General features: G+C 40.1%; 2 protein-coding genes across 6 annotated transcripts in view; one reads left to right on the top strand and one right to left on the bottom strand.

Moving 5' to 3' along the window:
- LOC113825379 (F-box only protein 30) overlaps window positions 1-9494 on the top strand; it is an 18461-nt gene extending 8967 nt beyond the window's left edge. The window contains exons 5-14 of one of the 3 annotated variants that reach the window (XR_011398682.1): window positions 1612-1845; window positions 3416-3612; window positions 4040-4297; window positions 5218-5364; window positions 5922-6000; window positions 6333-6546; window positions 6935-7070; window positions 7277-7377; window positions 7739-7903; window positions 8424-8557. Coding sequence is in view for 1 of the 3 variants with exons in the window: in XM_070124152.1 (XP_069980253.1) it covers window positions 1612-1845; window positions 3416-3612; window positions 4040-4297; window positions 5218-5364; window positions 5922-6000; window positions 6333-6546; window positions 6935-7070; window positions 7277-7377; window positions 7739-7826 (1454 nt within the window). In the remaining 2 variants the exon portion in view is untranslated. Of the gene's footprint in view, window positions 1-1611; window positions 1846-3415; window positions 3613-4039; window positions 4298-5217; window positions 5365-5921; window positions 6001-6332; window positions 6547-6934; window positions 7071-7276; window positions 7378-7738; window positions 7976-8423 lie in introns of those variants that run through there. The other 2 variants (XR_011398683.1, XM_070124152.1) reach the window with 2 other exon arrangements.
- Window positions 9495-17501: 8007 nt separating this feature from the next.
- Utx (Utx histone demethylase) overlaps window positions 17502-27500 on the bottom strand; it is a 216759-nt gene continuing 206760 nt past the window's right edge. For all 3 annotated transcript variants that reach the window (XM_070124153.1, XM_027378037.2, XM_027378047.2), the window contains 9 exons: window positions 25950-26125; window positions 25231-25585; window positions 22767-24948; window positions 22436-22572; window positions 22158-22276; window positions 21796-22006; window positions 21512-21644; window positions 21205-21366; window positions 17502-20968 (listed from right to left, as the gene is read on the bottom strand). In XM_070124153.1, coding sequence (XP_069980254.1) covers window positions 20894-20968; window positions 21205-21366; window positions 21512-21644; window positions 21796-22006; window positions 22158-22276; window positions 22436-22572; window positions 22767-24948; window positions 25231-25585; window positions 25950-26125 — 3550 coding nt within the window. In that variant the 3' untranslated portion in view covers window positions 17502-20893. The remainder of the gene's footprint in view (window positions 20969-21204; window positions 21367-21511; window positions 21645-21795; window positions 22007-22157; window positions 22277-22435; window positions 22573-22766; window positions 24949-25230; window positions 25586-25949; window positions 26126-27500) is intronic.

Below are 27500 nucleotides of genomic sequence, written 5' to 3' on the forward strand. Positions count from 1 at the left end.
AACTGTATTTTTTTCTTCTTCTTCTTCTTTTTTTCTTTTTTTTTGACAGGTGTTATCTATTAATTTAAAATTTTTGCAGTGGTGCAATTTGAATTTCTTTGGGGGGTAAGCATCACATCTATTTATGTATTCCCACTGTAGAATTATGCTTGCACATAAAATAAGGCTGTGCCACAGGAGAAATGTCATATAGCTTTTTCTAATGTGGCAGTGTTTCATTTTATGTGTGTACATGTTGCACTCTGTATTCTGTTCATATGTTAGCACAATTATTGTAAAATAGTATCCTTGTGTGTGTATGTGTGTGTATTTGTGTGTGTGTGTGTGTGTGTATGTGTATGTGTATGTGTATGTGTATGTGTATGTGTATGTGAAGAGAGAGAGAGAGAGTGAATGAGTGAGTGACTGTTCTTCTTCAACAGTATTCTCAGCATGTAAACTGTTCAAGTGAAAATAAGTACTGCAGCAATGTTAACAGAAGAGACGTCATGCTTCTTACAATGCCTTGATATATATATATGTATATATAAATTTGTCCAATAATCTGGAACATAACAAGACTGCATCTTCTCACTACTAATCTTAAATAATTTCTAAAATGAGCTTTATATGCTCTGTAGAGTTATAACAGGCTTGTGGCTGAATACATGAATACAAGAATTATTAACCTTATGCTTTTATTAAGATATACAATATTTCTTGTGTTTCATAATGATGGTATTATGGGGATGTAAAATTTTGGGAATAACTTTGTACAGTAGTGTTGGAATATTGACATCAGTAAAAGTTTTTTATACATTTAGTTTACTTGAGCTTTTTTATCTTTCAACTTTGAGGTGCTGAAAAAAAGAAGAAAAAAAAAGAGAAAAATATACTGATTTGTTTAAAAGTGTTCCTTTGCTATAAAGAAAATCAGTTTTCTTTAATTTTCTTTGTTTTCATATTCACAAGATTTTGACATAAGATTGGACCATAATATAGTGGTTAAAAAGAAAATGTATGATCGATAAAATATAGATAAGGTGAATGAACTTCCAAACCCATTTTTCCTTTGTCATTTTTAACAATGATGTCATAGGTATTAGTAAACCAAAATTAGAAATGGAATTTTAGAAGTTATCATGAATATGTAGATGGTTTAACTTGTTGATTACTAAGTGGAATGTGTGTGTGTGTGTGTGTGTGTATGTGTATGTGTGTGTGTTTGTGTGTGTGTCTGTGTATTTATGTATGTGTATATTGATGTTTATAACAGATAAGGGAATGTGAACCATGAGCATTCAAAGAAAAGTCAAAGCCGCAGGTACTTCTGAGTTCTTTTGTTTCTTCCCCCCTTCCTCCCATCTCCCTGTCATTTGCAGTCATCAGTGATTTTTTTTCCTTTTCTTTATTAATTGATTTATTTTTATTATCATTTTTTCATCCTTCTGTTTTTGAAGTTCAGAGCAAGTGATGGCCTCGTTTTACTTGTTTCACGGTCTTTCACCCCCTCCCCCCCTGAAATAACGTAGAGACTCTACAAACAAACGAGAGCAAGCAACCCAACCCCCTGCCTGTCACTCCAAAGTTCCCTCGACCAGTCACGTGACGCTTTTGCTTTGGCTTCCCCAGGTCTTTCTGTGTCTGTGTGCACTGAGCTTTTGCGCGGGAAGAAGCAGGTTTTATCTTTGGCTAGCGAGGTTCGGGGGTCCACCACATCCTCCTCCTCCACTACCACCTCCACCACCACCACCACCTCCACCTCCTCCACTACCACCACCACCACCACACCCGAACACCCTGATCTCGAAGCCGCTGCCGCTGCTGTCGAAGGCGAGAGCGCCGAGAGCAGTGACGCTCACTATGGTTAACAGTTTGTGCACCATTCTGTCCTTAACTCACTTGATTTGTTAATTTTTTTCCATGAGTTAACCAATTAACTTTGAAAATGTTATGTTTGCCCCTATTTCTTTTTTTCCCTCCCTCCCTTCCCTCTCTAGTTCTTTTATTTCATTTGATTGACATATATTCTTTGTATTCTGTTATTAATAGTGGATATTGTATCTTTACTCTCCTTTGGCGTAATACTTCAAGTGCATGACCAATTTGTGTGCATTATTAGTTACTCACTAGCACAGATACACAGGTTTAGGTATGAATCTAAACTTGCATAGACTCTAGTGGTACAGGAGCATACATGAACATTCACACTGGTAGAATTGCACATACAGTGTCTCTCTCTGTCTCTCTGTCACTCTGTCTGTCTGTCTCTGTCTCTGTCTCTGTCTCTGTCTCAGTCTCAGTCTCTCTGTCTCTCAGTCTCTCTGTCTCTCAGTCTCTTTGTCTCTCAGTCTCTCAGTCTCTCTGTCTCTCAGTCTCTCTGTCTCTGTCTCTGTCTCTGTCTCTGTCTGTCTCTCTGTCTGTCTGTCTGTCTCTCTCTCTCTCTCTCTCTCTCTCTCTCTCTCTCTCTCTCTCTCTCTCTCTCTCTCTCTCTCTCTCTCTCTCTCTCTCTCCCTCTCCCCATCTCCCTCTCCCTCTCCCTCTCCTTCTCCCTCCCTCCCTCTCTCCCTCCCTCCCTCCCTCCCTCCTTCCCTCCTTCCCTCCATCTCTCCCTCCCTCCCTCTCCCTCTCCCTCTCCCCCCCTCTTTCTTTCTTTCTTTCTTTCTTTCTTTCTTTCTCTTTCCCTTCTTATGTAGTGGTTTATTGTATTTGAGTAAAATTCGGTAATAGATGTTGTCTTTTGTTTGGATCTATTTGAGTAGTTTAGTTTTTGTAGTTTACCCATATATCTTGTAGAGAAGTAATAGTTATGTTAGACCTTTTTGTGCATGCTTTGCTTATTTTTGATTCAGATATACAGTTCTCCACATGATATACACTTGTTCACATATACACTGAAAGCACTGTATTTCAATGCTCCATCAGAGGTTTATATCTTTTACTCATTGCTCCTTCTCAGTGTAACATTACATGATAATTGCCATAAAGTGTTAGACATGGTTTTATTGCAGTTTTTCATGTATGAAATCATCCACAAATTGACAAGTGCTTAGATACTGAAGTGGAAGTTACCAGCAATATATTTGTAACTGAGGTTCTGTACTTAACTTTTACATATTTATATATAGGGCTACACTCACTGGAACACACATATCCACATGAAAAATGTTTTTATTAAACTGCCTGTCTTTCTCTCCTTTTGTCTCGCTAAATTTCTTTTAAATCTTTTTTTCCGCTTTTGGATTCTCTGCTGCCCTCCTTTCCCATCTGTTTTTCTCTACATGCATTTATCATCCCTCTTTCCTTCGTCTCTCCCTTCCTTGTCATTTGCTTTGCTTCCCCTTCTATACATCATTTCTTCTCGCCCTTCCTCTTCTCCTCTTCTCATCCAGGATAAATTGTACATTCACATTTCATTCTGATTTCTTCCCCTCAGCCAAAAGGCAGCAGCTGCAGAACACCGATGACATATCAGCCTTTTGCTGCATGCACGGCATCCTGAAGAATCTTTGCTACCTCTGTAAAGGAGACCCTGACCAGCCGACCTACAAGATGGGCAAAGTGTGGAGGGAGAGGGTCTCCTATAAGAAGCCTGGAGAGATGGTGTGGAAACAGGAATCTTGTGTCGAGAAGGTGAGCTGGATTTGGAGTTCGTTTTTTCTCTCTTCTCTCTCTCTCTCTCCCTCTCCCTCTCCCTCTCCCTCTCCCTCTCCCTCTCCCTCTCCCTCTCCCTCTCCCTCTCCCTTCCTCCCTCCCTCCCCTCCTCTTTTCCTCCCTCCCTCCCTTTCCTCCCTCCCTCCCTCCCTCCTTTTCTCTCCCCCTTCCTCCCTCCTTTTCTCTCCCCCTTCCTCCCTCCTTTTCTCTCCCCCTTTTCTCTCCCCCTTCCTCCCTCCCTTCCTCCCCCCTTCTCTCCCTCCCTTCCCCCTTCCTCCATCCCCCCATTCCTCCCTCTCTTCCTCTCCCTCCCCCCTTCCATCTCTCCCTGAGTCTCCCTCCCTTCCTCTATCCCCCTCTCTACATGTATCACCATCAGTGTCTGATGCACAAACCTAAATTTCAGGTTAGAAAAAGAAATCCACGTGGGCAGTTTGTGTACATGAAGTATGACGAGGCTGAGGCAGAGGAGGAGGAGGAGGAGGAAGGGTCCCTGGACAAAGTGATCATCGATGATCAGGGCCGACCAGTGGGCAGAGCCAGATTCAAGACACCCCCTCCTGTCCCCCTGACGTCCAAGGCCCTCACCATGGAGCTGCCACTGAAGCACTACTCGAGACACCAGAGTAAACCGAGGGCTATGTTCACCTTCCAGTGCATGCAGGTAATTTTGTCTGTTTTTTTTTTTTTTTTTGATTACTTTCCTGTTTATATTTTTGTTTATTTGTTGAATCCATTGGCAACGGGCAAATTTTTGGGTAAAGTTGGTTTGCTAATGCACATACAGCTCAATACCAGGCATTAGTCTGGCTCTAGGTAGTGAATTCAATATTATGTAATGTTTCCTTCCACGTCGTCGAGCAAGGAATGAATATTAGTCAATTCACACCACATTCATAGGAAAACATAAGAACACCTTTTAAATAGTGTATTCTTGAAAAATGAAATGCATGTATCAAAAGTCTTTAGAGACTGCTGTCCAGCAACATCAGAACAAAAAATTAATGTGATAATTTATCTTTTCTGGGATTCTTCACCATCACTTAATATCATGTCAACCATTGCCAAAGGGTTGTTTGTTTGCGTTTTCATTTGTATATTTGTTTTTTGGTATGTTGGCAGGCTTAAGGGTAGAATGCAGGTTATCTAAATGACTAATTATGTGGGGATATAGAATTCAGTTTTATATTTTGTTAGATTTTGAATATTGTAGTCATGTTCAGATTTTTTGGCCTTGTTAGTTTAACATTTAGTAAATGTAGAGAATCCTTATCTAATAGAAATGTTGTTTTGAAATTATGATTTCAAACTATTCACTTCATCTGTATTGGATAAATCTTAAACCAGTTATCCAGTGAAACAGTGCATATAGGAATATCATATAGTGCATATCCTCTTTTGCATATCTCAAGCTATATGAAAGGAAAACATGCACACACACACACACACACACACACACACACACACACACACACACACACACACACACACACACACACACACACACACACACACACACATGTGCGTACAGACCTGACAGCACTGCATTATATCCCGCGACCGAATCATTCTCTCTCGAAACAGGAAGTCCGTCGGTGTGAGTATGGGAGCCACTACCAGAACTGCCACAGTGAGATCCAGGAGGGACTGGACGGCTGGATCCTGCACAGGTGTCCGCTACATGTCCTGGGGTGTCCTTACGTCTACAACCGCCTCCACCCGGGCCGCAAGGTAGGTAGCCTAAGGGAGGGATTTGGGTTAAGAGAGAGTGGCAGTACTATTCTGTCTTGCATTGTTTCTTTTTATCTTTCACTTTCTTTATTTTCCTTCTTTTATGTATGTTTCTTTTATAGGTTTATATAAAGAAATAATTGCAGCACTCTTTCACCATCATATCTTTTACCTTTTTGTTTTCTACCTCTTTCTTTTTAGTCTCTTTCTTATTTTTTATTTCTCTCTCCCTCACCCACTCCTTCTCATTCTTGTCCTTATTTACTCGCTCTTTCCCTATTTCCCTCACCCTCTACTTTACATCCTTGTTCTCCTTCACTTTCTCCTCCATTACCTTCACCCTCTCATTCTTTGTTATCTTCTTCCTTTCATTCCCTCTTTTTCTTCACCTTTTCACTCACTCTTTTTTGTTTAATACACTTAGAATATACCTAATGTATTCGGTCTTTTTTCTCTCTCTTTTCCATTATTTTCTCTCTCTTTTTCATTTTTTCTCTCTCTCTTTGTTTGGAGTTCTTCATACAGCTAAGACTGACTCTGGTATAAATACATTACAGGATGGAGATGTCATCTACTGCCGTGACCTCCGGGCTTTTGGGATCCGGCCTGTGCTGGAGTACGAGCCAGCTCCTTGTGGTAAGTGCACGTGGTGGAATTAATGCCCTGTGGTTGATGGTTTTTGTAATAGGTAAGAATTGATGTCATTGGTGTGTGCTGTTCAGAAATTGTGCCTTGTGAATGGAAGTAAGGTATTTGCTAGGTTTATGTTGCAGGACAGAAGAGACATATAGGTTGTAATTATATCTATTTTAGAGTTGAATCTATATTTTTTGGTTATTAGTTTTTATGTGCATTATTTTAAAACTCTTACCACACATTTGGAATTTTCAAAAACTTTCATTTAAACCATTGATTGATCATGCCTCCTAACCAAACTGGAAAGTTTCTCATGCACATCCAACCCGCAGGAGGTCTCCCGAGATCACGGTCGCCGAGTGTGGAGAAGACGACCTCCGCCCTTGGCCAGTTGAGCCTCCTTCACTCTCACAAGGCCATGAAGGCTATCCCAGAGCACCATCGGACCAAGAACTGTGAGAAGCAGTACTACGCCTCGAGCACAAACCTTACCTACTTACCTATTGAGGTTCTACAGCTTATTGCCAGTTATTTGGATGGATTCAGGTGCGCTGGGCTCTGAAGTTTTGTAATAGAGTTTTTTGCTGTTAACGTGTTGTGTCCCTATCACTATAGTATACTATATCATACTATAATCACTATCTCTCTGTCTGTCTGTCTCTATTTGTCTGTCTCTGTCTGTCTGTCTCTCTCTCTCTCTCTCTGTTTGTGTTTATATAAATGTATATATCTAACATTAAAGTCTGTTTTTGAATAGTTATGTTATATTGATTTTACTGAATTTCTTATGAAATAGAAGTTCCTAAAAAATAACAAATGTTGCTGATTATCCTTATTGTGGATTGAATTATGTTTGACATTTTTTCTTTTTTTTCTTATTTTTATGTCTAAGTACAATTTTTGAGTAAAATAATTTCTTCCTTTGCGTTCCCAGCCTCAACAACCTTTCCTTTACCTGTCGATTAATGCGCGACGTGTGTCTCTCTCTCATTAACGACCGAGGCCTTGTTATTCTGGAATGGGTTCGCTACATTGAGGACGACAAAGTACGATGGAAAGAGGGGAGAAAGGTGAGTGTTGTGTTGCGACTTTGTGCATATGTGGGTGTTTGTGACGGTGGGTGCATAGTTGACAGTGCGTAAAGTTATTTAGTGATAATGACCTCTGTTGAGAAAGCCCCGCTTCCCCTCTGATTTATTCATTTTATGTGTATATGCTTTATAGGCTTCATGTATATCTGACAAAATGTTTTGCAAACTCTTTTCCATCTTTTCAGCGTCGTTTCTTCAGCAAATCTTTCGAACATGTTAATCATTGGGGCTTTAAAAATGTTCCTCACATGGCAAACCACTTACAAAATTGCCCATTTAACAAGAGGTAAGTTATAACTCCTATATGACAGCGAACTACACGATGATTGAAAGACTTGATTTATACGGCTAATACCTAGTTGTCAAGGTCAGACAGCTGTCATTGTTCCTGGCTGGCGTCAGTTATTTTAAAGATTGTTGGATGTCGGAGAATTTGCATTGATTTATTTCATTTCAATTTTTCAAAGATAGTTCTTGGTTTACACGCACTATTCTTGGGATTAATATTTACCCGAGCATTTCCATGTCATTTGAAATTCATATTGTACTAAGTATGATCTTAGCTTTAGATGTTATTAAAGCCAGGAAAGAGTCTTGAAAATGACATGACACTATTATAATATTTTAATAACTTTTTCTTTACACAGATACATCACCAAGGATACATTTGCATACATCCTCCCAAGTGAAAGCGGCAAATTGTTAAGGAAAACGTTAAGAAATGTAAGATTTTGACCGCGGCGATATAGACAGCAATACCAAAGGCAGGAATGGATGAAAAAGGGAAATGCATTGTGGATTTTGTACTGCAGGTGAAAAATTTATATGCATTTATATACATATGTGTTTCTCTCTCTCTCTCTCTCTCTCTCTCTCTCTCTCTCTCTCTCCCTTTCTCTCCCTCTCTCTCTCTCTCTCCCTTTCTCTCCCTCTCTCTCCTCTCTCTCCGCTCTCTCCTATCTCTCCTCTCTCTCTCTTCTCTCTCTCTCTCTCTCTCTCCCTATCTCTCTCTCTCTCTCTCTCTCTCTCTCTCTCTCTCTCTCTCTCTCTCTCTCTCTCTCTCTCTCTCTCTCTCTCTCTCTCTCTTGCATATATATATATATATATATATATATATATATATATATATATATATATATATATATATATATATATATATATATATATATATATATATATATATATATATATGTATATATGTATGTACACATATGCATGTGTATGTATATAATGTATATTTGTTTTTTGATGGAATTTTGTTAAAAGTTTGCCACACACACTTTCAAATACACAAATACAGAAAAAATAATTCACATGAATATCTCATTGCAGATGAATTCTTTAAATGTTATAGTATTCGCAGTGTGCCAAGTACATAGTTCACAGTCCAAGCCATGCTGTGAGGTATTTTTTTCACAGCGGAAAAGATTCCTGTGCTTGAACCCAGTGGTGACGGTACCTGATTTATTTGTGATGTAATATTACGCAACAGTCTAGACTTTGTGGCTAGGCCTAAGCTGTGTACAGCTGGTCCACCTGCCGCGAGGCATGACACGTATACACGTCATAGACTCTTACATCATGATGGCTATAACTGTACCCGTCACTGAGGGGTCAATACAATAATAATCCATTGAAGAACATGCTCTCTTATCCTGTAAGATGTAATGGAAGATACCAAAGATCCTCCTCCTCAGTGCCGGTAAAACGTAGTGTCAGGCACGTGGAGCTTCATCTCTGTGTAATTTATATGATTGTCCATTCGTATTTGTTCGTCGATGAGATTTGCAGCCCGGCCATTTCTGTGGTTTTAATCTTTTGGGTTTGAAATGACTTTGTGAAAAGGGCCACTTTTTAAATTGTTATTGTTGCAGAGAGATTGATAATAACTTTTGAATGACCTGATATATTGATTATGATAATGTATTTCTGTTACATGGTGTAAACAGTTAATTTATATAGTAGACCAATCTTCTTTTTAACAGTGAATTACAAAACATCCCACTTAAAGCAAAACACAGACAGACAACGAAAGAGTGGTTGATATTGTTTTTCTTGTTGGCATTGTATGGTAAACCTGATAAAATTATACTGTATTTGGTTGCTGGCTGTTTTATATAGTTCAAGAAAATATTGAACTTTGTTTTTTGAGAAGAGTGTATATTGCAAAGCAACTTTGTTCATATATAGAAAGTGTGTTCATGACATTTGGTTATAATAATATTTCAGTTATATAGGATAATAGAAACAGAAATGTAACAGAAGATAATTAATTGTAAAAAGTAAGTGTATATAATGGTTATTGCATAGATTGTTTTTCTTCTTTTTCATTGGAAAATGAAGACACAGCATAGCAAGAACTAACAATGATTTGGATTAGTTATTTATGACATTCTCACTTTACAATCATTTCTTGCCATAGGTGCATAATAGTATAGCATTTGCTTAGTTTAGAGGCAAAAGGCCATCTTAAGTAGATAGGATAAACCCACCCATGGTTTATTTTAACACTCATGGGTAGATGCAATCATATCTTTCATTTAGAAGCTGTTCATATGTCCAGGCGGAAGCTTTCAAGTGTGTTTGTTTTCAGGTGAAACCTTCAGCGTCATGTGTGATGAAAGCTTGATGGATGAAGTGTGTTACTTAGGTAGTTGAACAGCTTCATAACATGAATAGGAACATAACGTTGCCTCTCGCCACTTCATCGTCTGATATCAGCTAGTGAGACTGTGGGCTTTCATATCGGTAGTACAGCATGTGTTTCTCTCACTAAGATTTTATCATCATTGAGAAACCGTTGTTTGAATAAAAAGAGTTAGACGCTGATTTAATGATAGACTTTTGAGATTTTTAGATTGTAATGATTGAGTGTAGTTGGGAAAATATGTGATTATGTCTTTACTATTTATGTCTTTCATGTGCTTCTGCTCATACCATATCATGATGGATTATCTTGTCAGGTTTTAAACATGTTGACAGGCTTTTTTGTTTTAGATTTTTTTCTAGCTTGACTTCATTTGTGAAATTAAGCAGGAAGTAATTCTAACCAACTAAATGAAGGATCACTTCTGTGTATAGATGATTAATTTATTATTTCAGCATATATGTTATGATTTTTTGTGCAATTCTACAAAATGGAAATGCAGAAACTCACAAAAGGGTCTCCACCCCCCACACACAAAAACAAAAAAACATTCAAATACATAAAAATGTACACAGACATATACACAGTCATATGAAGGACTACACATGGATGTATGTTTAAAAACTATTTGTACCGCTTCATGTGCTTTATCTCTGATTAGTAATATGCTGTTTTAGGGAAAAATATCTCTTTATTTATATTACTATTGGTACCATTTTTCAGGCGGATTTCTTTTGAGAGATTGCAGAAAATTGTTATTACAGTCAGCCTTATAAGCATTCTCCGAGCAGGCCAAGAGCTTTAAATAAGTATCTTTATAATAGGTGGGGCTTGTAATACAGTATGTATGGCTGTGATCACTGTAGAATATCTTTGAAGGACTAGGGATTTAACTTGAGATGGGTCCCATTTAAGTTAGCTTCATTACTGTAGAGACTGTTAGTTGTATATAGTGATAAGATTCTTAAATCACAGCATTCTTGTGGAGGTTTTACTTGGAATGACAATTTTTTTGTGCAAAATTTATTATTACTTTTTTACTAGTACATGGAAAATTCAGTGGGTGTTATATCCAGAGAAAACTGTGGAAACTCCTTTTTTTTTTTTTTTTTTTTTTTTTCTTTTTCTTATTTTTTTTTTTTTTTTTTTTTTGCAAGGTCACAATTGAATGGTTTGTTTTTGAGAATGTATAACACACACACACACACACACACTCTCTCTCTCTCTCTCTCTCTCTCTCTCTCTCTCTCTCTCTCTCTCTCTCTCTCTCTCTCTCTCTCTCTCTCTCTCTCTCTCTCTCTCTCTCTCTCTCTCTCTCTCTCTCTCTCTCTCTCTCTCTCTCTCTCTCTCTCTCTCTCTCTCTCTCTCTCTCTCTTCTCTCTCTCTCTTCTCTCTCTTTTTTTTCTCTCTCTCTTTTTTCTCTCTTTTCTCTCTCTTTTCTTCTCATTCCTTAACTCTACAACTGTTTTACTATTTAAATGCCCCCTTTTGATTTTTCATTTTACAATTGCTGTGGGAAAGGCTGATGAAAGTAAAGTGATATTTTAATCAACTGATATCAAGAATGAGTGTTTTTGGTATTATTATTAATACAGGATTTCATTGTTTTCCACTTCTATATTAATATCTATAGATTGTTTTAGGCTACATATCCCCACAAAATCCATGAATGAAGTAGTAGGATAGTGTTATATTACCTAAGTGATCTCCTTGTATAGTTTGGTAAGTCTCATAGATATTCTTCATTTTAGATTAGTAGACTTGTGATATATCATTTCCTGATGGTGCCTATATAGTTTCTTTTTCTTTTTCTTTTATTTGTATTAATGCTATCAGCTTGACTACTTATTTGACAAAACGGTTCCTAGTGGAAGGATGATTGCTATATAAGGGAAAGAAGCTTTACGGCTGTCACAAAGATGGTAGCTTTACGTTATTTTTGTTATTATTTTGAAATGTGAGAAGCTTAAACATACAAAATTACACATGTCCATGTAGACACATATTAAAACACTAACACACTGTTACACATAAACAGACAATATCTTGTAGTGTGGAAGTATATGGTGATGATGTTAAAAAGTTAGCAACAGATGTTATGGGTGTTTATGTATTTATAAATTTATATATGAACGACTGTTTATATATATATATATGACTTGATTTTACACATGGTTTGAGTACCATGTTCGAGATGTGATATAATTTTTGATAGCCTGGCTTGAATAAACTAGTCTACGGGTTCTTATTCAAACTAGTATTACTTTGAGCTTATGTTAAACCTCCCGATAATATGAAAGGCAAGAGAAGCCATTTTCTTTTAAAGATAATTATATTATAATGATATGGGTCAATTTCAAGAATGATTGTTGGTCACTTGACAAGGTGGTGTTGCTACGTATGTGAGAACTTTGAATACAATAAGAAATGTAGTTTGTATTATGTTGTTTTCCATATTAATTATGTAGTGTTATCTGATTTTGCAGTTAATTGGATTTTATTGAAATTTAATCTTTTAGTGTAAGATAATTTTTAGGTAAAATACCCTGTCTCTTTGAGTCATGATGCATTTTGTGAGTTTTTTTGTATTTGGTTATTTCTTAATTGGTTTTCATCCCTTGAAATTAGTTTCAAAAGTGAAATGTTTAACTGATTCCTAATAATCAGTTCCTCCTTAGAAGAAACTTTTGTGGGAAGTTTAATCTCTGCAGTTGATTTATAAATTTGAAACAGTTTGACAAAACAAACAAATGAAAAAAGAAGAAACATACTGAATCAGTTTCAGATCAGTTGCTGGACAGCTGATGTGTCTGTGTGAGTGTATAGGTACATAAGCCAGCATTTTATAGTAGCATCACATTTGAGGAAAAAAAAAGAAAAGAAAAGAAAAATAAATAAAGATGAAACAGAAGCTAGAATTATGGAATTTTTGATACAGGGGCATATATCTATGAGAATACTATTTATCAGAAAAATATCAAATGTAAATAGTAAAATGATTTCTTCTTTCTATTAGAATTAGAAGTTTAACCAGTCTTTTTTCTATTCTTTTAGCAGTTGTTATTAGATTGATAACAATAGGCACCACGTAGCTACCTAAAACTTGAAAGCTTTAATTATATACAATATAACAAAGGAGAAAGACCTTTTGAAAAAGAATTGCTGAAAGCATATATATCTACAAACAAGTGCATAAATCCCCACAGAGTCAGAAATGGAAGATGAAGAGTACAGTTTAGAACAGAGGGAAAATATGAGCTGATTTAGGCTGACTTTGAGTAATATACAAATATACTAAAACTGTGATTGTGGGACCAGTTTGCAAATCATTTTGCATTTAAGCCATCAGTCCTTGCGCTGATTATTGGTTATAGAAATGTGATTTTGATGGGAGGTAATGACAGTGTTTCAGTAGAAGTAGATTTATATGACATAATATCTGTGCTTTAGATTATATGCTTTGTAATGTCTTTTAAAGCAATTGTTTTTTTTAACCTGTAAAGGGGCAGTTGCACCTTATAGAATGTGTAGTTCTTACCATCATAGACTTTCTTAAAACCCATTTGTAAAAAGGCAACATCCACTCATCATTATTCCTGCAAAGTGCTGAAGTTCCCCCAAGCAAAGGCCATACCTGCCTCCCTTTCTTATAAACTTGGAAGTTACTGGCCAAAGAATTTATATTTTTGTAAGAATTTTAAATAAATGATCAAGCATGAGTGTTAAGACAATAGAATTAGATTAGTAAAGTAATATCATATGAGCTTATCCAGTATTAGTGTAAAAAAATAAAAAAAAGTTTCACACTGTCCTGTAACTTCTAATATGTAAGAGAGAAACACACGTGATTTGGACTAGCCTGTCTAATGTTGTTGACGACAGGTAATTCATGTGTGATCATAGAGTTACTATTATATATTAATTGGAAGTTTATAATTTTTTTCTAATAAGCAGATATGTGTACTGACTTGTGTTTTGCTACAGTAATGATTATGGAAGTAGATCTGTTATGCAGCTGTTTCTAAATAATAGCCTGTATTAGGAATTCAGATTAGAGAATCTAGACTAACATAGAAAGAAAATGTATTCTTCAAAGAATATATTTATTTATCTTATAGAACCAAATTATTAATTATTCAACTAAAACTGTAAGGGTATAATGATTTTTAAAAATACATTTCTATATATATATATATTTCTCTCTATCGCTGTAGTTTGTTGAGCCCTGTGTGTGTTTCTAATATTTTCCTTTTATAAGTTTTATATGATTTCTTTTACATATAAAAACTTTTTTTTGTTTAAACCAGATGTTTGACAGGTTATAGTCCTTTTTGCTTTTCGCTTTTATGTTTTAGCTACAGTCTTAGACTCCAGGAATTATTAAAAGGTTCAAGTTTTCTGTTTGTAGATTGCCTTTGGTTTGATCTTTTATATATTGACTGAATGTTTTTTATATTGATATATTTATATATTGACATTTATATATTGATCATTTGTATATTGACAGAATTTATATATTATATAATTTATATATTTATTATTTATATATTTATATATTATATAATCATTTATATATTGACAGAATTCTGAAACTTGGCGGTATTTCCGTGACACCCAAGTTGTTTAGATCATGATTTATAGTGTTTAGTAGGAAATTATTGAAAATATAGGAATAAATATTTTGTTTTATTAATGATTTCACTTCATTTATTTTTATAAATACGTGGAACACCATTTATCTTCATTAACGTCTTGGTCCGTGGGCAGTCTGTGGAGATCTGAATAATAGCTGACAAGTTGAGTTCGCAGTGTCCACTCCCCACCTGAAATCTTTCTTTGTCAGCTTCATGGGAAATCCCTCATTCTGCGTCTTATCCCCTGGAGTTCGTGTTTGAATCCTGTAACTTATTTTTGGGGGGGTGATGTCATTTCGTGTTTCTCTTTCTTGAATAAGACTGTAGCTAATTTAAAGAGGATGTTTGGTTTATATAGCCTTAGCAAAAAAAAAAAAGGATTTATATTATATATATATATATATATATATATATATATATATATATATATATATATATATATATATATATATATATATATGAAAATTTTAGTCAATATTCTTGTTATTATTGTTTTCTTTCCTTTACATATGTTTATATTTTTTCCTTTTTATGTAGCTCTAAAAGTTTCAGCTTTAAAGATGTGTAAAGCAGTGTGTATATGTGCTTATAATCAGTTTTTATATTCTTACTATAATATTTATTTGGTTTTGGTATTTATTTTATGTATTATTATTTTCTTCTTTCCTATGTAACATAATGATTTCCTGATTTGACAGCATATAAGACGCACACTCCCCCCGCCCCCACCCCATGGCTCAAAAAATCACCCCAGACCGTGCTAAGATGCCGACTTTCTTAATCCCTGAACATATCCCGCTGAAATGGGGGAGCAGCTGATGCACCGGTGTGTCCTATATGCCATCAAATGCGGCATATAATTCTTATAGAGGTGCTTTAAACAAATAATTGAGTCCAGGATTAATTATATTACTTAAAAGGTTAGAGCATGACTTTTCCTATCATTGTCCATAACTACTTTTGCCTCTACTTGAATAAATGTGGATTTGTTAATATTATCCGTGGAATTTTTTTTTCTTCTTGTCTACTTAAGTTTCGTATCTGTTGCAGAAACTGTTCTCACGTCAAAGCATTTTTGCCTTGATATTTTAGTATAAAGGGGACATGTAAAAAGAAATTAATGTCATAATGCAGATGTTCATAACTCATTGTGAATGTGTAGAAAATAATTATTCAGTCCCTGCTCAACTAACCTATTTTTAGGCATGGGAAACTTCTCTCAGTGTGTAAAAAAAAAAGCTTTCATAAATCTTCAGAAGACATTTCAAATTTTTATAATGTTTAGGGGTAATTTCCATTGGGGAAGTAACTAGTTTGGTGCAAAATGTTCTTTACCAATAGAGTAAAAATGCAGGAAATAATGAACTATGGTTGAAAAAAAAACAAAAAATCAATTGATTTCCTTGATTATAAATATGCGGATATCCTTTGACTGATTCAACGGACTGATTATGACTGTTAAGCTTGATTCATGTGATAAAAAATAGATAGGTTTATTGACCACAAATGAATTGATGTATCAAAAATGGTCTAGTTCCAAGACACATAAGATATGGAAGCTTGTATTTTGCAGACAAACCTCAAGACAAACTTGGAGAAAAATTAGAGAAGGTAGTTCGGGTCAAGTGCTCATGGTTAAGAGTAAAGATACTTGGTGGCCATTAGCACGGGACGTTTTGTATGAGTTACCCATTAAATCATAACATTTTTGCCTTGCTCTGAGAGTGTTGACGTAGCCATTGTGATACCTAATGAACTCCTGTTCGCATTCTCTTTATAGAAAACTCTTTTTTTCTTTCTCCATTACTAATGTGGATATTGGTGATATGTGGTATTCATTTATTAAGCATTGCATTTCAAATGTGTCTATCCTTATCCCCTTCTACTTGCTGTTTATAATTTAATGCGTTTCCCTATATTAATATGTCCTATTCCGTAATTTCTATATTTCATCTTAATTTTGTATTTTTACCAGTACTGCTCTGCAGGGCTGTCAGCCGTTCTCTAAACATCAGATGATAGAGAAAACGGATATAAATAATATTAGACCATATACTATAATAAACGGATTAATATTTCATAACAGGTACAGTGCGTAGGATCAAAGTCTGGTGAATAAAAGAGTCTCTGCGTTTCTCTCTTCATAGAAAATGTAGTAAATGTATGACTTAAAATGTGACATTGAACTTGTAAACTTGATTTGCCTAAAAAGTATACCACTAATAGTGAGAGTGTTGTAGGGCTGAAGGTTTAAAGTCACTCAATGGGATTGTGGCTCTGCCTTTGATGATGCTCAACTGAAGTGACGTCGGTGTGCCACATCATATCAGTTTATGATTCTCATGTATAATTTATTTGAACATGGGAAAATATTTAGTTGTTTAAAACTTTTCTTTCGCATCAAAACATGTCATACAAAATAACAAAAGTACGGCCTCCGGAACACATTTCCATAGCGACGTCACCATCCGCCAGTCGTCTTTTGCTTCCGTTTAGCAGACTAATTTCCGTAGAATTCCACCCCTGATACTGCTAGTCACAAGCGCAGTGGTCAAAGTTTACTGGTACTAACTGGATGCGACTTACGAGTGGGAGTGGATTTGTTTCCTTCAAACATTTGCATCCAGTTGTTTCACACGAGAAGACATTGTGGCTCTTTCTTCCTGTTTCATGGTGCAGGAGAAAGAGCAGTTTTTGACGCGATTGATGCTTGTAATGGTATATTGGCATTAGTTAACACTTAAGCTGATTTATTATTCTATCATAGAGGTTTTGGACCATTAATAATTGCACGTCTATTCTCTCTGTCACAGAAATAACGACTTAACTTACAGAAATCATTATTTTCTATAGTTATTATTTTCTGTGCAAGATGAATTATTTGAAGATGTGCGCTGAATATTTTTGTCTGTCAAATCTTACTTAAATAGATGATTTTACTGAACATACTACTTTTTAGTGATAGTTTTACAGGCACATACTGAAATGAAGTTTTACTTTATGCCATTACAACCTTTTTTTGCCAAGTTTCATCAAAATGAGACTTCATTCTAAACTATGACATCTAAACACAAGATGTCCAAATCATCATCACAAGCAAATGAGACCAAGAAAAAGCAAACACAGAACTCCAGTGAGTTAGGCTTTATTAGCAGACTTATTCTGTACAGTAGTGGACACGAAGGTCGACAAAGATCCCTGAAACAGGTGTGAGCGGAGAAGCTCTCATTAACCAATCAATTTTTGCGATACTAACATGGAAGTAGTTGTTCAATGTGATACACAGATGGGAGATTTATATATGGATGATAAAAGAGATTTACAATGTAAAATGGAGATTTTTGCAAGACAGTGGAACTCTACAATAGCATTGTAATTCATGCTTGACCCCTAACTGCTAGAAGTTCCACTCCACCCACACCTCAGTAACTACATCCATTGTTTTGCCCAAAAATTCCCTTTTCCCAAAATTGTACAAATGTATAGGAGCTCATCAACTAGCAGAGCTGAGACAACACTTAAAAGTTACACAGGAGAAATTATAGTCTTAGGTGATTTATACACTACATACAAATACAACTCCATACGTATTAAATAACATAAATAGAACTTAACTATAAGCAACACAGTGCTAGATTTACATTGTAGGAAAATGGAGAAGCCCATATTACAGCTGCATACAGTACAAGGTTCTCCTATTATCATCACTGCATGACTAACTAATTTCTCTGATATATGATAGACATCTTGCTTTTTTATAAAATTCTTTTTTCTCTTTATAAAGGACAAATAATTCACACGAAGAATGAATAAGTATGTTCCATGCGTAATACTGAGCACAAACTAGAATGTGTCACTTGAAAGAAAAAAAACAAGAAAAAAATCTGTTGAATGTTTAGTATGAAAAAAGAGCATGGGGGATCAACAAGGGAGGTCGAGAGAGGGATGATGGGGTGGGCGGAATCCGGCGACAGAACTCACGGCTAACCAAAAGGCGATGGAAGATGATTGAAAGAAAGAAAAGGAGAGAATATTCTTTTAAAAAAGGAGAAAAAAAATCTTAAAACACTATTTCGGCTGGGCTCACGTTAGACTCTCGCCGCGCCGAGCCTCTGCCGCTGGAGTCTGGCTGGCCGTGAGTGCTGTCTGCGGATTCGGCTCTTGGTGCACAGCCTTCTGGTATGGATATTGTTCAGAGTTCTCGGCTCAGAGCTCACATTGCATGTTTTTTAAATATTTTTATTTATTTATTTAAGCCTTCCACAATGCGAGGACATCATAAGGACTTGTAGTCAACAGTATTGGCAGATAATTATCTTTAAAAATGTGGAACGTAATTCCTTAGGCACGCCCATTTCAGGTACAATTTGTTGAGCATTTAATTCGTCATTCCTCGCACTCCTCCAGGGTTTCCGAAAAAATATCATCTGAAGGGGGCTTCTGCTCTCCATATCCACCTGACATGAGCTGACTTGGGCACAGGAACACAACACAGAACTGAAATCGCGCAAGAGCAGGAACAAGTATCAGCTTCTAGTGGCTTAATTAGCAATCGTAGGTCTCGGTCGTAGAATTGATCATGCAATCATCATTTCCTTGCCATCATAACCGTACTTACACAATGATCCATGTGTTCGTTAAATTTATAGTTGTATGCATAAATCAATTTGGTACAGCCTAAAATTTTGCACATGTGAACCAACTTGATAGACACAAGAGTAATGACAGACCCAGTTGCCAGAAATTCATTTCACAAAATGGCTACGCGAATGAAAACGCTTTTGTTACAAACCTTTCCCAATCGATAAAAACATTACTTTCTCTTTCAATTCATTGGCCTGTCCATTACAAATGATATTACTTAATACTACTTTAACATTGGTAACACATTTATGTTGATAGAGACAAAAATAAATATATTAACAGAATGAAGGAACACTAAACTATCCCAAATGAATTTGAGGAATGCCCTGTTTTCGGTAATTCTTGTATAAAATCAAGAAGAGAACTCTCAATTATGGTAAACTAAGTTTCAAAAATAATATTGATTGTGTATATATAAACTCATTCAACTTATAATTAGAACTTGCCATAATGTCCATACATGGATTCCTCTCTCCTTTAAGACAATAGTGAATCATGTAGGACATTGCAGAATATTTAAATTTAAATAGAAATCAGTTTTAGGAAACATAATGCATCAAATAAAAAAAATACTGTAAATATATATATATATAAATAATAACAAAACTGCTGACACAAATCATTCGTAACAATGCATGTGGGAAGATATAAATCTGTAAGCTCCAAGAGAGAGTTTGTGAAGTTGTAGATTCTGTGGCAGTTGAGATTATCACAAGATTAAACACTCACTTACGGTGGCAGTGATTGGAAACCTCTTATTGAAAGACACGCACACGTACACATACACGGGAGTGAAGTCATACGCCTTACACACGTGCGCATAAACAGATGAATGAACGAACGCGTGCTTCAACGGCACGCATACGCACGCACATATGCTTACGCGCACACACAAACACACGAACGCGTGCACACACACATACACAAATGCCCATACAAAGGTGTGCATTTGTACACATACGTACATGAACAAGCATGCATGTGTACCAGTGCTTGTGTGCACACAGACAAAATAGCATGCAAGCACACATATATGCACATTTCTATTACAACTTAGGCCAGTCTCTTGGCTGGTAACTTTGAAGGAGAACATAATGTGTAGGCAAGGCTAATAAATAAAAAATGGGTAGTACCATGAACCACACGCAACTTCTACTACCCCAACTACTGCTACTTCAGCACTGGTTGTTTTACCTTCGTGGCAACCACTAACATTATTTTGAGGAAACAACATCCTGGGTTGTGCAACTGCACGAGTCCTGATGCACTTGACGCCGTCGCGCGGCAGCACTTCGCTCACACAAGCCAAAAACACTTTTCCGTCGTCAGTGTCGCCGTTCCCGGGTCCTTGAGTTCCATGAGATCAAATCATTATGCTTGGGCGAGTGGCAGCTCTCGAAGCAGCTTATCGTTCTGGTTTCTTTTCTACAGGGCGCTTCCAAACAATCACACAGACCATACACTTTCTCCTTTCATTCGATCTAATCAACATCTCGTAATGCCCATTTCTTGCACTGCAACAACTTCCAAGAATCAGGTGTGAAAAATACGGCCTCACGCGACTATACGGAGTCGCTAAAAGAGAAGGCCTCTGGAAGGTGCTCTGGCAGTGACGTAAAACTCTTAGTTATAACTTAATGCTACTTGCAGTGCAGTAGCTGTGTCCTTTTCCACAGTCTGTCAACACTGCTGCTCACTAACACATTTCTGTTTTGTTCTTGCAAGACTGGTAGTTGTGGGGGGGTTCTTGCAAAGGCAGGCAACGGCAGTTCTCCTTCTGGGCTTACAGATCCAGGAATGAGAGATCTCCTGCGGGTGCTAGGAACCGCCCCCGGTCAAAACGAGCACAGCGGGGCGGCCACTAGGCCTGAGGAAGGTCACGTGAGTGGGGTTGGAGTGGTGGAGGTAGGGGGAGGAGTGGGGGCCTGGCCGGAAATGTTCTGGCCCTGTACCTGCAACGGAAGGAACGAGCACTTAGTGGAACTCAAAACACCATCTTAGATTCTATGCACCAAATTCAAGCTGCCTGTATTTTTTTCTACTTTAAATGTCAAGATCAGATTACTTACATAGTTGTCTTTACTATTTCAACGTCAATTAAAAGAACGGTAAACCTGAATGAGTCCATTATCCAAACGCAATCCTACTTCCTTATCAAAATTGCCCGACTCCTTTGCGTAATACTTACGGAGTGTAAAATGAAGTTGTCATACACTTGGCAGAGATCACTTAAGTGGTATTCCTCCAGCACCACGAAGCCCTCGAGGCGCGGGGCCTGGCGACGCGCGCAGTCTATGCAGTGGACCACATGGCGCCGCTCCTGCTCCTTCACGAACAGGATATCAAACACCTGAGGGAAAGACACAGGAATGAATATAAGATACTCCAGGAAATATTCCAATGTGTAACACCTAGAACAAAAAAATCCAGTATGTATTTACTGAAACTGAGGAAGAGAACATTTTACAGGAAAATCCACAGCTTGTGTGCCTTACCTCGACCTCACAAACACCGCAATAATGAGATGCTTCATTGGGATTGCGTCCGTGGAACTTGGTCTCGAGGCCACACTGTTTCACGAAGTCCAATGACAAACACACCTGGCGAAGTGCGCGCATCAAGCAGCCCCTAGAACGAAGGAAAAAATCTAACATTAGCATACTAAATCACATCATTCTTGTTCTAAGGATCCGATTAAATTTCAAAAGCAAATTTTCACAAGGATTCTCGTTTCTGCAGCTTATCTGAAACAGGTAATGCCAAGCGCACGAAAACTTACTTGATTGCTTCGAAGAGCTTCGGGTCAGACACTTTGATGTTCCTGGCGAGGTTCCACGACAGGTGGACGAGGGGAACGATGGACTTGAAGCCCTGCAGCTTGTTCCATTCATATCGCTCCAGGCCCAAAGTGTACTGTCTGGCTGTAAGTGGGCCTACATTCCAGGCAATATTATTGCACCAACCGACTGCCTGAACCCAATGAACACATCCTGTTGAGGGAGGGTAAACGATTACAAACATGGAATAGTAATGTTGACGAAACAAGCATTTCCTTTCTTGAAACCCAAGTGAATCCACACTGAACCGACATTACTGCACACGACATTAAAGAAGCCCATAAATTCACAGAGCCACACTTGCCTGAATTAACCCACACCATATCGCCCGGCTTCTGATGGAAACGATACACTGGTACATTCTCATCGTAGAGTTCTTGCAGATCTGGCCACCAGGAACCGTGCAAATAATTGGTTCTATTTCTGTAAAAATTGAAGAGTATTAGTTCTAGTGTCTGGAACGAGCCAGTAAAAAAATAATAATAATGAAAATGTAACTCAACATGGTACTTTCAATGGCACTAAATTTCAGCAAATTATTCACCCAGACAAATCACGACTCGTTAAGAATCAACTACTTACTTCTCACAGAGATTGGCTATGACTCCCCAATAGGCATCGGGCACTCCAAACCACTCGCAGTCTCCAGGCCCAATGTTAATGTTGATGGAACAGAAGTTGTTATTCTCCTGATGACCTGGTGTTCTGGCCCCTGGTACCTGCGGCGACACCAAATGAACTTGAAAACTTGTAACAAGGCATAAAAAGGCCTCATGACTTGAGGATACATGAGTTAAACACTATTTATTCTTAGAAAATTATCACAAATACTTATATACATCGCGGTTTCTTAAGAAGGATATTCATTATATGTCATCTTACACACAGCATAAACAGGGATCCATATACTAACCTTCATATATAGTTGTACTGTGTTCATGCCCAGAATGGGATGTCCAACATGAGACAGCATATTCCCTGCAGAAACCACTCTGGCAAAGGCTGGCAATTTCATGAGTTCTTGCAGCTGAGCTCTCCACTTCTTCTCGTCCGACAGATCGACATTGGTTCCGAATTTGATCATTTTCTGGACCTTCTTCTTTTTGGAGTCGTCCGTCTTCGGCGCCCCGGCAGCAATTCTGTCCTGCTCCTCCTTCAGGCTCTCCTGGAAGCTCGACGCCTGGTACTGGGCGTATTTGGCGATGGTGGTGTGCGACCTGTGGCTGATGCAGGGCCAGGACTTGATCTCCGTCGTGGGGTCAATATTCTCGTCAGCCTCCTGCTTCATCTGCGTTCGAACCTCAACGATGTGTTCGGGGTTGGCCTCGACCAGGGTCTTGGTGGAGAAGAGCCCGAGGTCCAACTTCAGAGCAGATGCCAAGCCTCTCACAACGGCAATGGGGTGCTGCAAGCAGAACTCTTGCAGCTGAGGTGAAAATGCAAGCTTTTTGTTGTCAAGCAAGACCGAAGGCGTGTTGGGAAGCAGCTGTTCGTTGGTTAGCTTCACCTTCGGGGGGTCGGGTGGCGACGGTGGCAACTGCTTGTCTGAGATCATGCTGCTGTTTCTCGCATTTGCGCCTCGGCCCTTGCAGCCTGACACGATGTCTGAGCTGGCCATGTTCGTCGTGAACACAGGCTCCGACGCCTGTTCCACTTTTATTTCGCGATCGAGGCTTAGTCTGATGTTACTAATGCGTGGCTTAGTCTCTGGTACGTGTGTTTGTGTGGAGAGTTTTGTGTCGGGAACTTCCTGCTTAATATAAGAGAGTCCTGACTGTATGGGGGCTTGAACGACATCCGTGGAAGGAGCCGACGTGGTGGACGACGACGTGGCCGAGGTGGAGAACTCGGTGTTTGGCAGCGCAACATCCTGGCCCACGTCTCCTGCCTTGGCTAGCTCGTCTATGACATCTTCGCCCTGTGCTAGCCGGTTCAGTAAATCCTCAGCTAAAGAAGTTGTGAATTCTCGTTGGCTGATGAGTTCCTGAAGTTCCTGGTCACTAACAGTGGTCTCTGGTGTGACGCCAGTAAGGTCTCTTGGTAATGCTTCATTCACATTATTACTATTGTAGCCATTATTGAAGCCATATCCTGCAGACGTTGTTGGTACTCCTCCATTGGTGTACGATGGAGTCTGGTTGATATATCCACCAGTTGAGGAAGGTTGCGAGAAGGGCTGATTGTTCTGGTTGAAATTGCTGGTAGGCGTCTGAGGTCTCTGCCCAATGAAGCCTCGATTGACACCGTTTGTTGCTGCCTGAGTGAATCCTGGCGCTCCTGGCACCACTGGCCTCGCCATCTGTCCACCGGCAACGAAGTTCTGCTGCTGGCCAAGGCTGGGGGACACCTGGGGACCTTGAACAACGGTTTGTTGCTGCTGCTGCTGTTGGTGCTGTTGTTGCTGCTGCTGTTGCAACTGCTGCTGCTGATGCATTTTCATCTGGTGCTGCTGCATCAGGCGGAAGTTCTGCTGGAGCTGCTGGAACTGCTGCTGCTGCTGTGGTGTTAGGCTTGCTTGGTTCTGCTGCTGGTAATGTAGAATCTGCATTTGCTGCTGGTTGAGGTAGAAGTGCGGTCGCTGTTGGTCCCCGGCGATGTCGGGCTTGAAGCGCTTGGCGTCGTTGCCGGGCGCCTGGTAGGGGGGCGGGGGGGCTCCTGACCCAGAGTGGCTGTACTGCTGGCCATACTTCTGGAAGGAATTCTGGCCTGGGCCCACCTGCCGCTGCTGGCTGGCGATCTGCTGGCCCTGGCCCTGGCCCTGTCCCTGCTGCCTGTTAGACATGTCTGTAGTGACGGGTAAGTTCCACGCCTCCTCAATGCTCATCAACTGACGAGGTTTAGTTACGCTGGGCATGGGGGCATTTGCCAGCTGCTGCTGGAGAAATTTTATACGCGGAGCAAGATTTGGATTCACGGGTTTGTTGCTACCTCTCGTAGCGTTCATGTAACACGCCAGGGCATCGCGTGGCTGGTTGCAGGTCTCGTACAGAATCCCTAGGTTTGTCCACGCGGCTGTATGTCCCTTGTCGTACTGTACTGCGCAGATGTATGCTTGAAGGGCGTCGATTGGCTGGTTCTGTTGTTGGTAAAGTACTCTGGGAACAGAGAGGCTTCTGTTTAGAAATGGATGACACTTGCCAGTTACTTAACTATTTAAAGGAGAGAGATATGGCAAAGCAGCTGTCTAACCAATAAGCATAACTCTACGTACGCATAGCAAAATTTTACTTCATACAAAATAAAATACTTTATGATATTAATAAGAATAATGATAGTACTCAACATCATCATAATAGTGATAATGATAATGTTAATGATGATGATGATAACACCAACAATACCGCAAATAAACAGGCATTCACGAGGAGCAGACTCACCCTATTGAGCACCACGTGTCCGCATTGCCCTCGCACTTGTCCACGGAGTTCCTGTAGGCGATGAAGGCATCGTGCACCTTCCCAAGGGCAGAGTAACACCGACCCAGCAGGTACAGGCTCTGGCCGCTCTTGGGGTCGGCCTCGATGGACTTCTGCAGGTACTGGACTGCGGTCAGCTCGCGGTACGACTTCTCTCCCAAGCTGTCAACGGTGTGGTACATCCATCCCAGCTGGCGTTGGATGTCGGCCCGCAGGTGGTTGGGCAGCTCCTGCTCCTGCAGAAGGGTCTCGTAGGCCTCTCGCGCCGCCCGGTGCTTGTTCTGGAGCTCGTACAGGTGGGCCACGTGGAACCTTACTGGAAGGGGCAACAGGGGCCGGTTTAGCGCGGGTCAGACCTTCAAGGAATTGTCAGAGCGACTGGACAAAGCGACACTTGACGTGCAAAAGGCATGAAGGAGAATGAAGCTCTTCGTCACCGGCAACAAAAGCCGATCTCGCTCCAGGCCAAACATTTAAAGTCGCAATCACCAGAGCAACCGGACATTACAACACTACTTCACATTAGAAAACTATGTATCACATCATTTCAATTTTAAAAATCAGTCCTACTACAAAATACCAACACACGAAGAAGAAAATAAAAACCCGAAGAACATCAGAAAAAGAATGAAAAGAAAAGCTAAGAAACACCAAAAAGCCAAAATCCAAAGCCAACTCACTCTCCAACTTGGAGAAGGACGCCGGGCCAGCGTCTATGAGCGCGGACTGGAAGTGTTTCAGCGAAGACTCGTAGTCGCTCTGGACCTTGAACATCAACCCCAGGCGCAGATGGACTTCATTGGCTCGGCTGAACCCGGGATCAATGTACAACACTTGCTGGAATGCTTTGATGGCCCTGCGGAGGAGAAAGAAGACGCCATTAGAGGAATAATGAAAGTAATACAAACACATTCATGAAACACAATTACAGTAAAATAATGAACACTCAATACTGATGCAATGATAGTACAAGAGTTTTTTTTTCCTTTCAAAATAATGAACACCGAGAGAAAATGTTTCGTCCACCATCAGCTGTTCCAACATCCTCCCAAGAAAAAATTCCGAGCGCCCACACTTCCCGAAAGCGTCGGGCGGCGGCAGAGGGGGCCCGTGCGCGGCGGTTGGCCACGGAAGAAAAAGTATACAAGATAGAAAGAAAGAGAGAGAGAGAGAGAGAGAGAGAGAGAGAGAGAGAGAGAGAGCGAGAGAGAGCGAGAGAGAGCGAGAGAGAGCGAGAGAGAGCGAGAGAGAGCGAGAGAGAGAGATGAGAGGGGGGGGGGGGCAATCTTATGAATGAGCGATGAGCGAGCCAGTGATTCACACGCACCCAGATTTCCGGTTTCGTTTACGACCACATACGCGCACGCGCGCCCACGCACCGGCTGTGGCTTCACAACGACGGCTGCTTTGAGCGACAGGGAAGGGTGAAGGGGGGGGAGCACCTGCAACGACCCCCCGCCCCCCCCGGCCCTTCCATCGCCGGGAAAGGTCGGCCGCAAACCTTCCCTCCGCGGCTCAGACTCCTCCCCTCCTTCTCAGCAACGCCACGAAACGAGCATCCCCCCCCCCACCCTCCTTGTCCCCGCCTCGCGCGAAGGAGTCGGAGGATTCGAGGAAGAGGCGAGGCGAGGCGAGGCGAGCGCGCGGCGGCTTCCGAAATATCCGATCCTCTTTCTGGCGGAGCTCCGCGTCCTCCCGAGCGAGCCACGCGCGCATCCACGGCCACACGCGCGCGCGCGCGCTCGAAAAGAGAGAAACGGCGGCCAAAGCCGCGTGCAATCCCCTCGGAAATAAAAACTAGGAAGTAATTAGGTTAAGAGCGTGTGGCGGCGCGAGTACGAGTGAATGAGTGCGAGTGATAGTGGCGGCGGCGGCGGCGGCGTCAGAGGCGCTAATCTCGGAGTGGGCGCGGCGGGGCGGGCGCGCTGCTCCCGGCCGCGTGGAGGCAACAGGTGGCAGACCCTCCCTGCCTTCACCTGCCACGCTCTCGCACGCACGCACGCACGCACTTCCCTCCCGACCGCCGCTGTCCCTCCGCAGACCTTGGCGCAGAAGACAGCCTCGCACGCCCTCGGAGAGCCCCCTCGCGTTCCCGCCCACCGCCCCTCGCGAGCTCTCTGCTATCGATACTGCTTTCATAATACACAACGAGGATGAGCTGGCGGCTGCGGGCGGGCGGGCGGGCGGGCGGGCGTGGGCGGAAGCGAGGGCTCGTCGCTGCCGGATGCTTC

The sequence above is a fragment of the Penaeus vannamei genome, chromosome 8, assembly GCF_042767895.1.
Source record: "Penaeus vannamei isolate JL-2024 chromosome 8, ASM4276789v1, whole genome shotgun sequence".
NCBI lineage: Eukaryota > Metazoa > Arthropoda > Malacostraca > Decapoda > Penaeidae > Penaeus > Penaeus vannamei.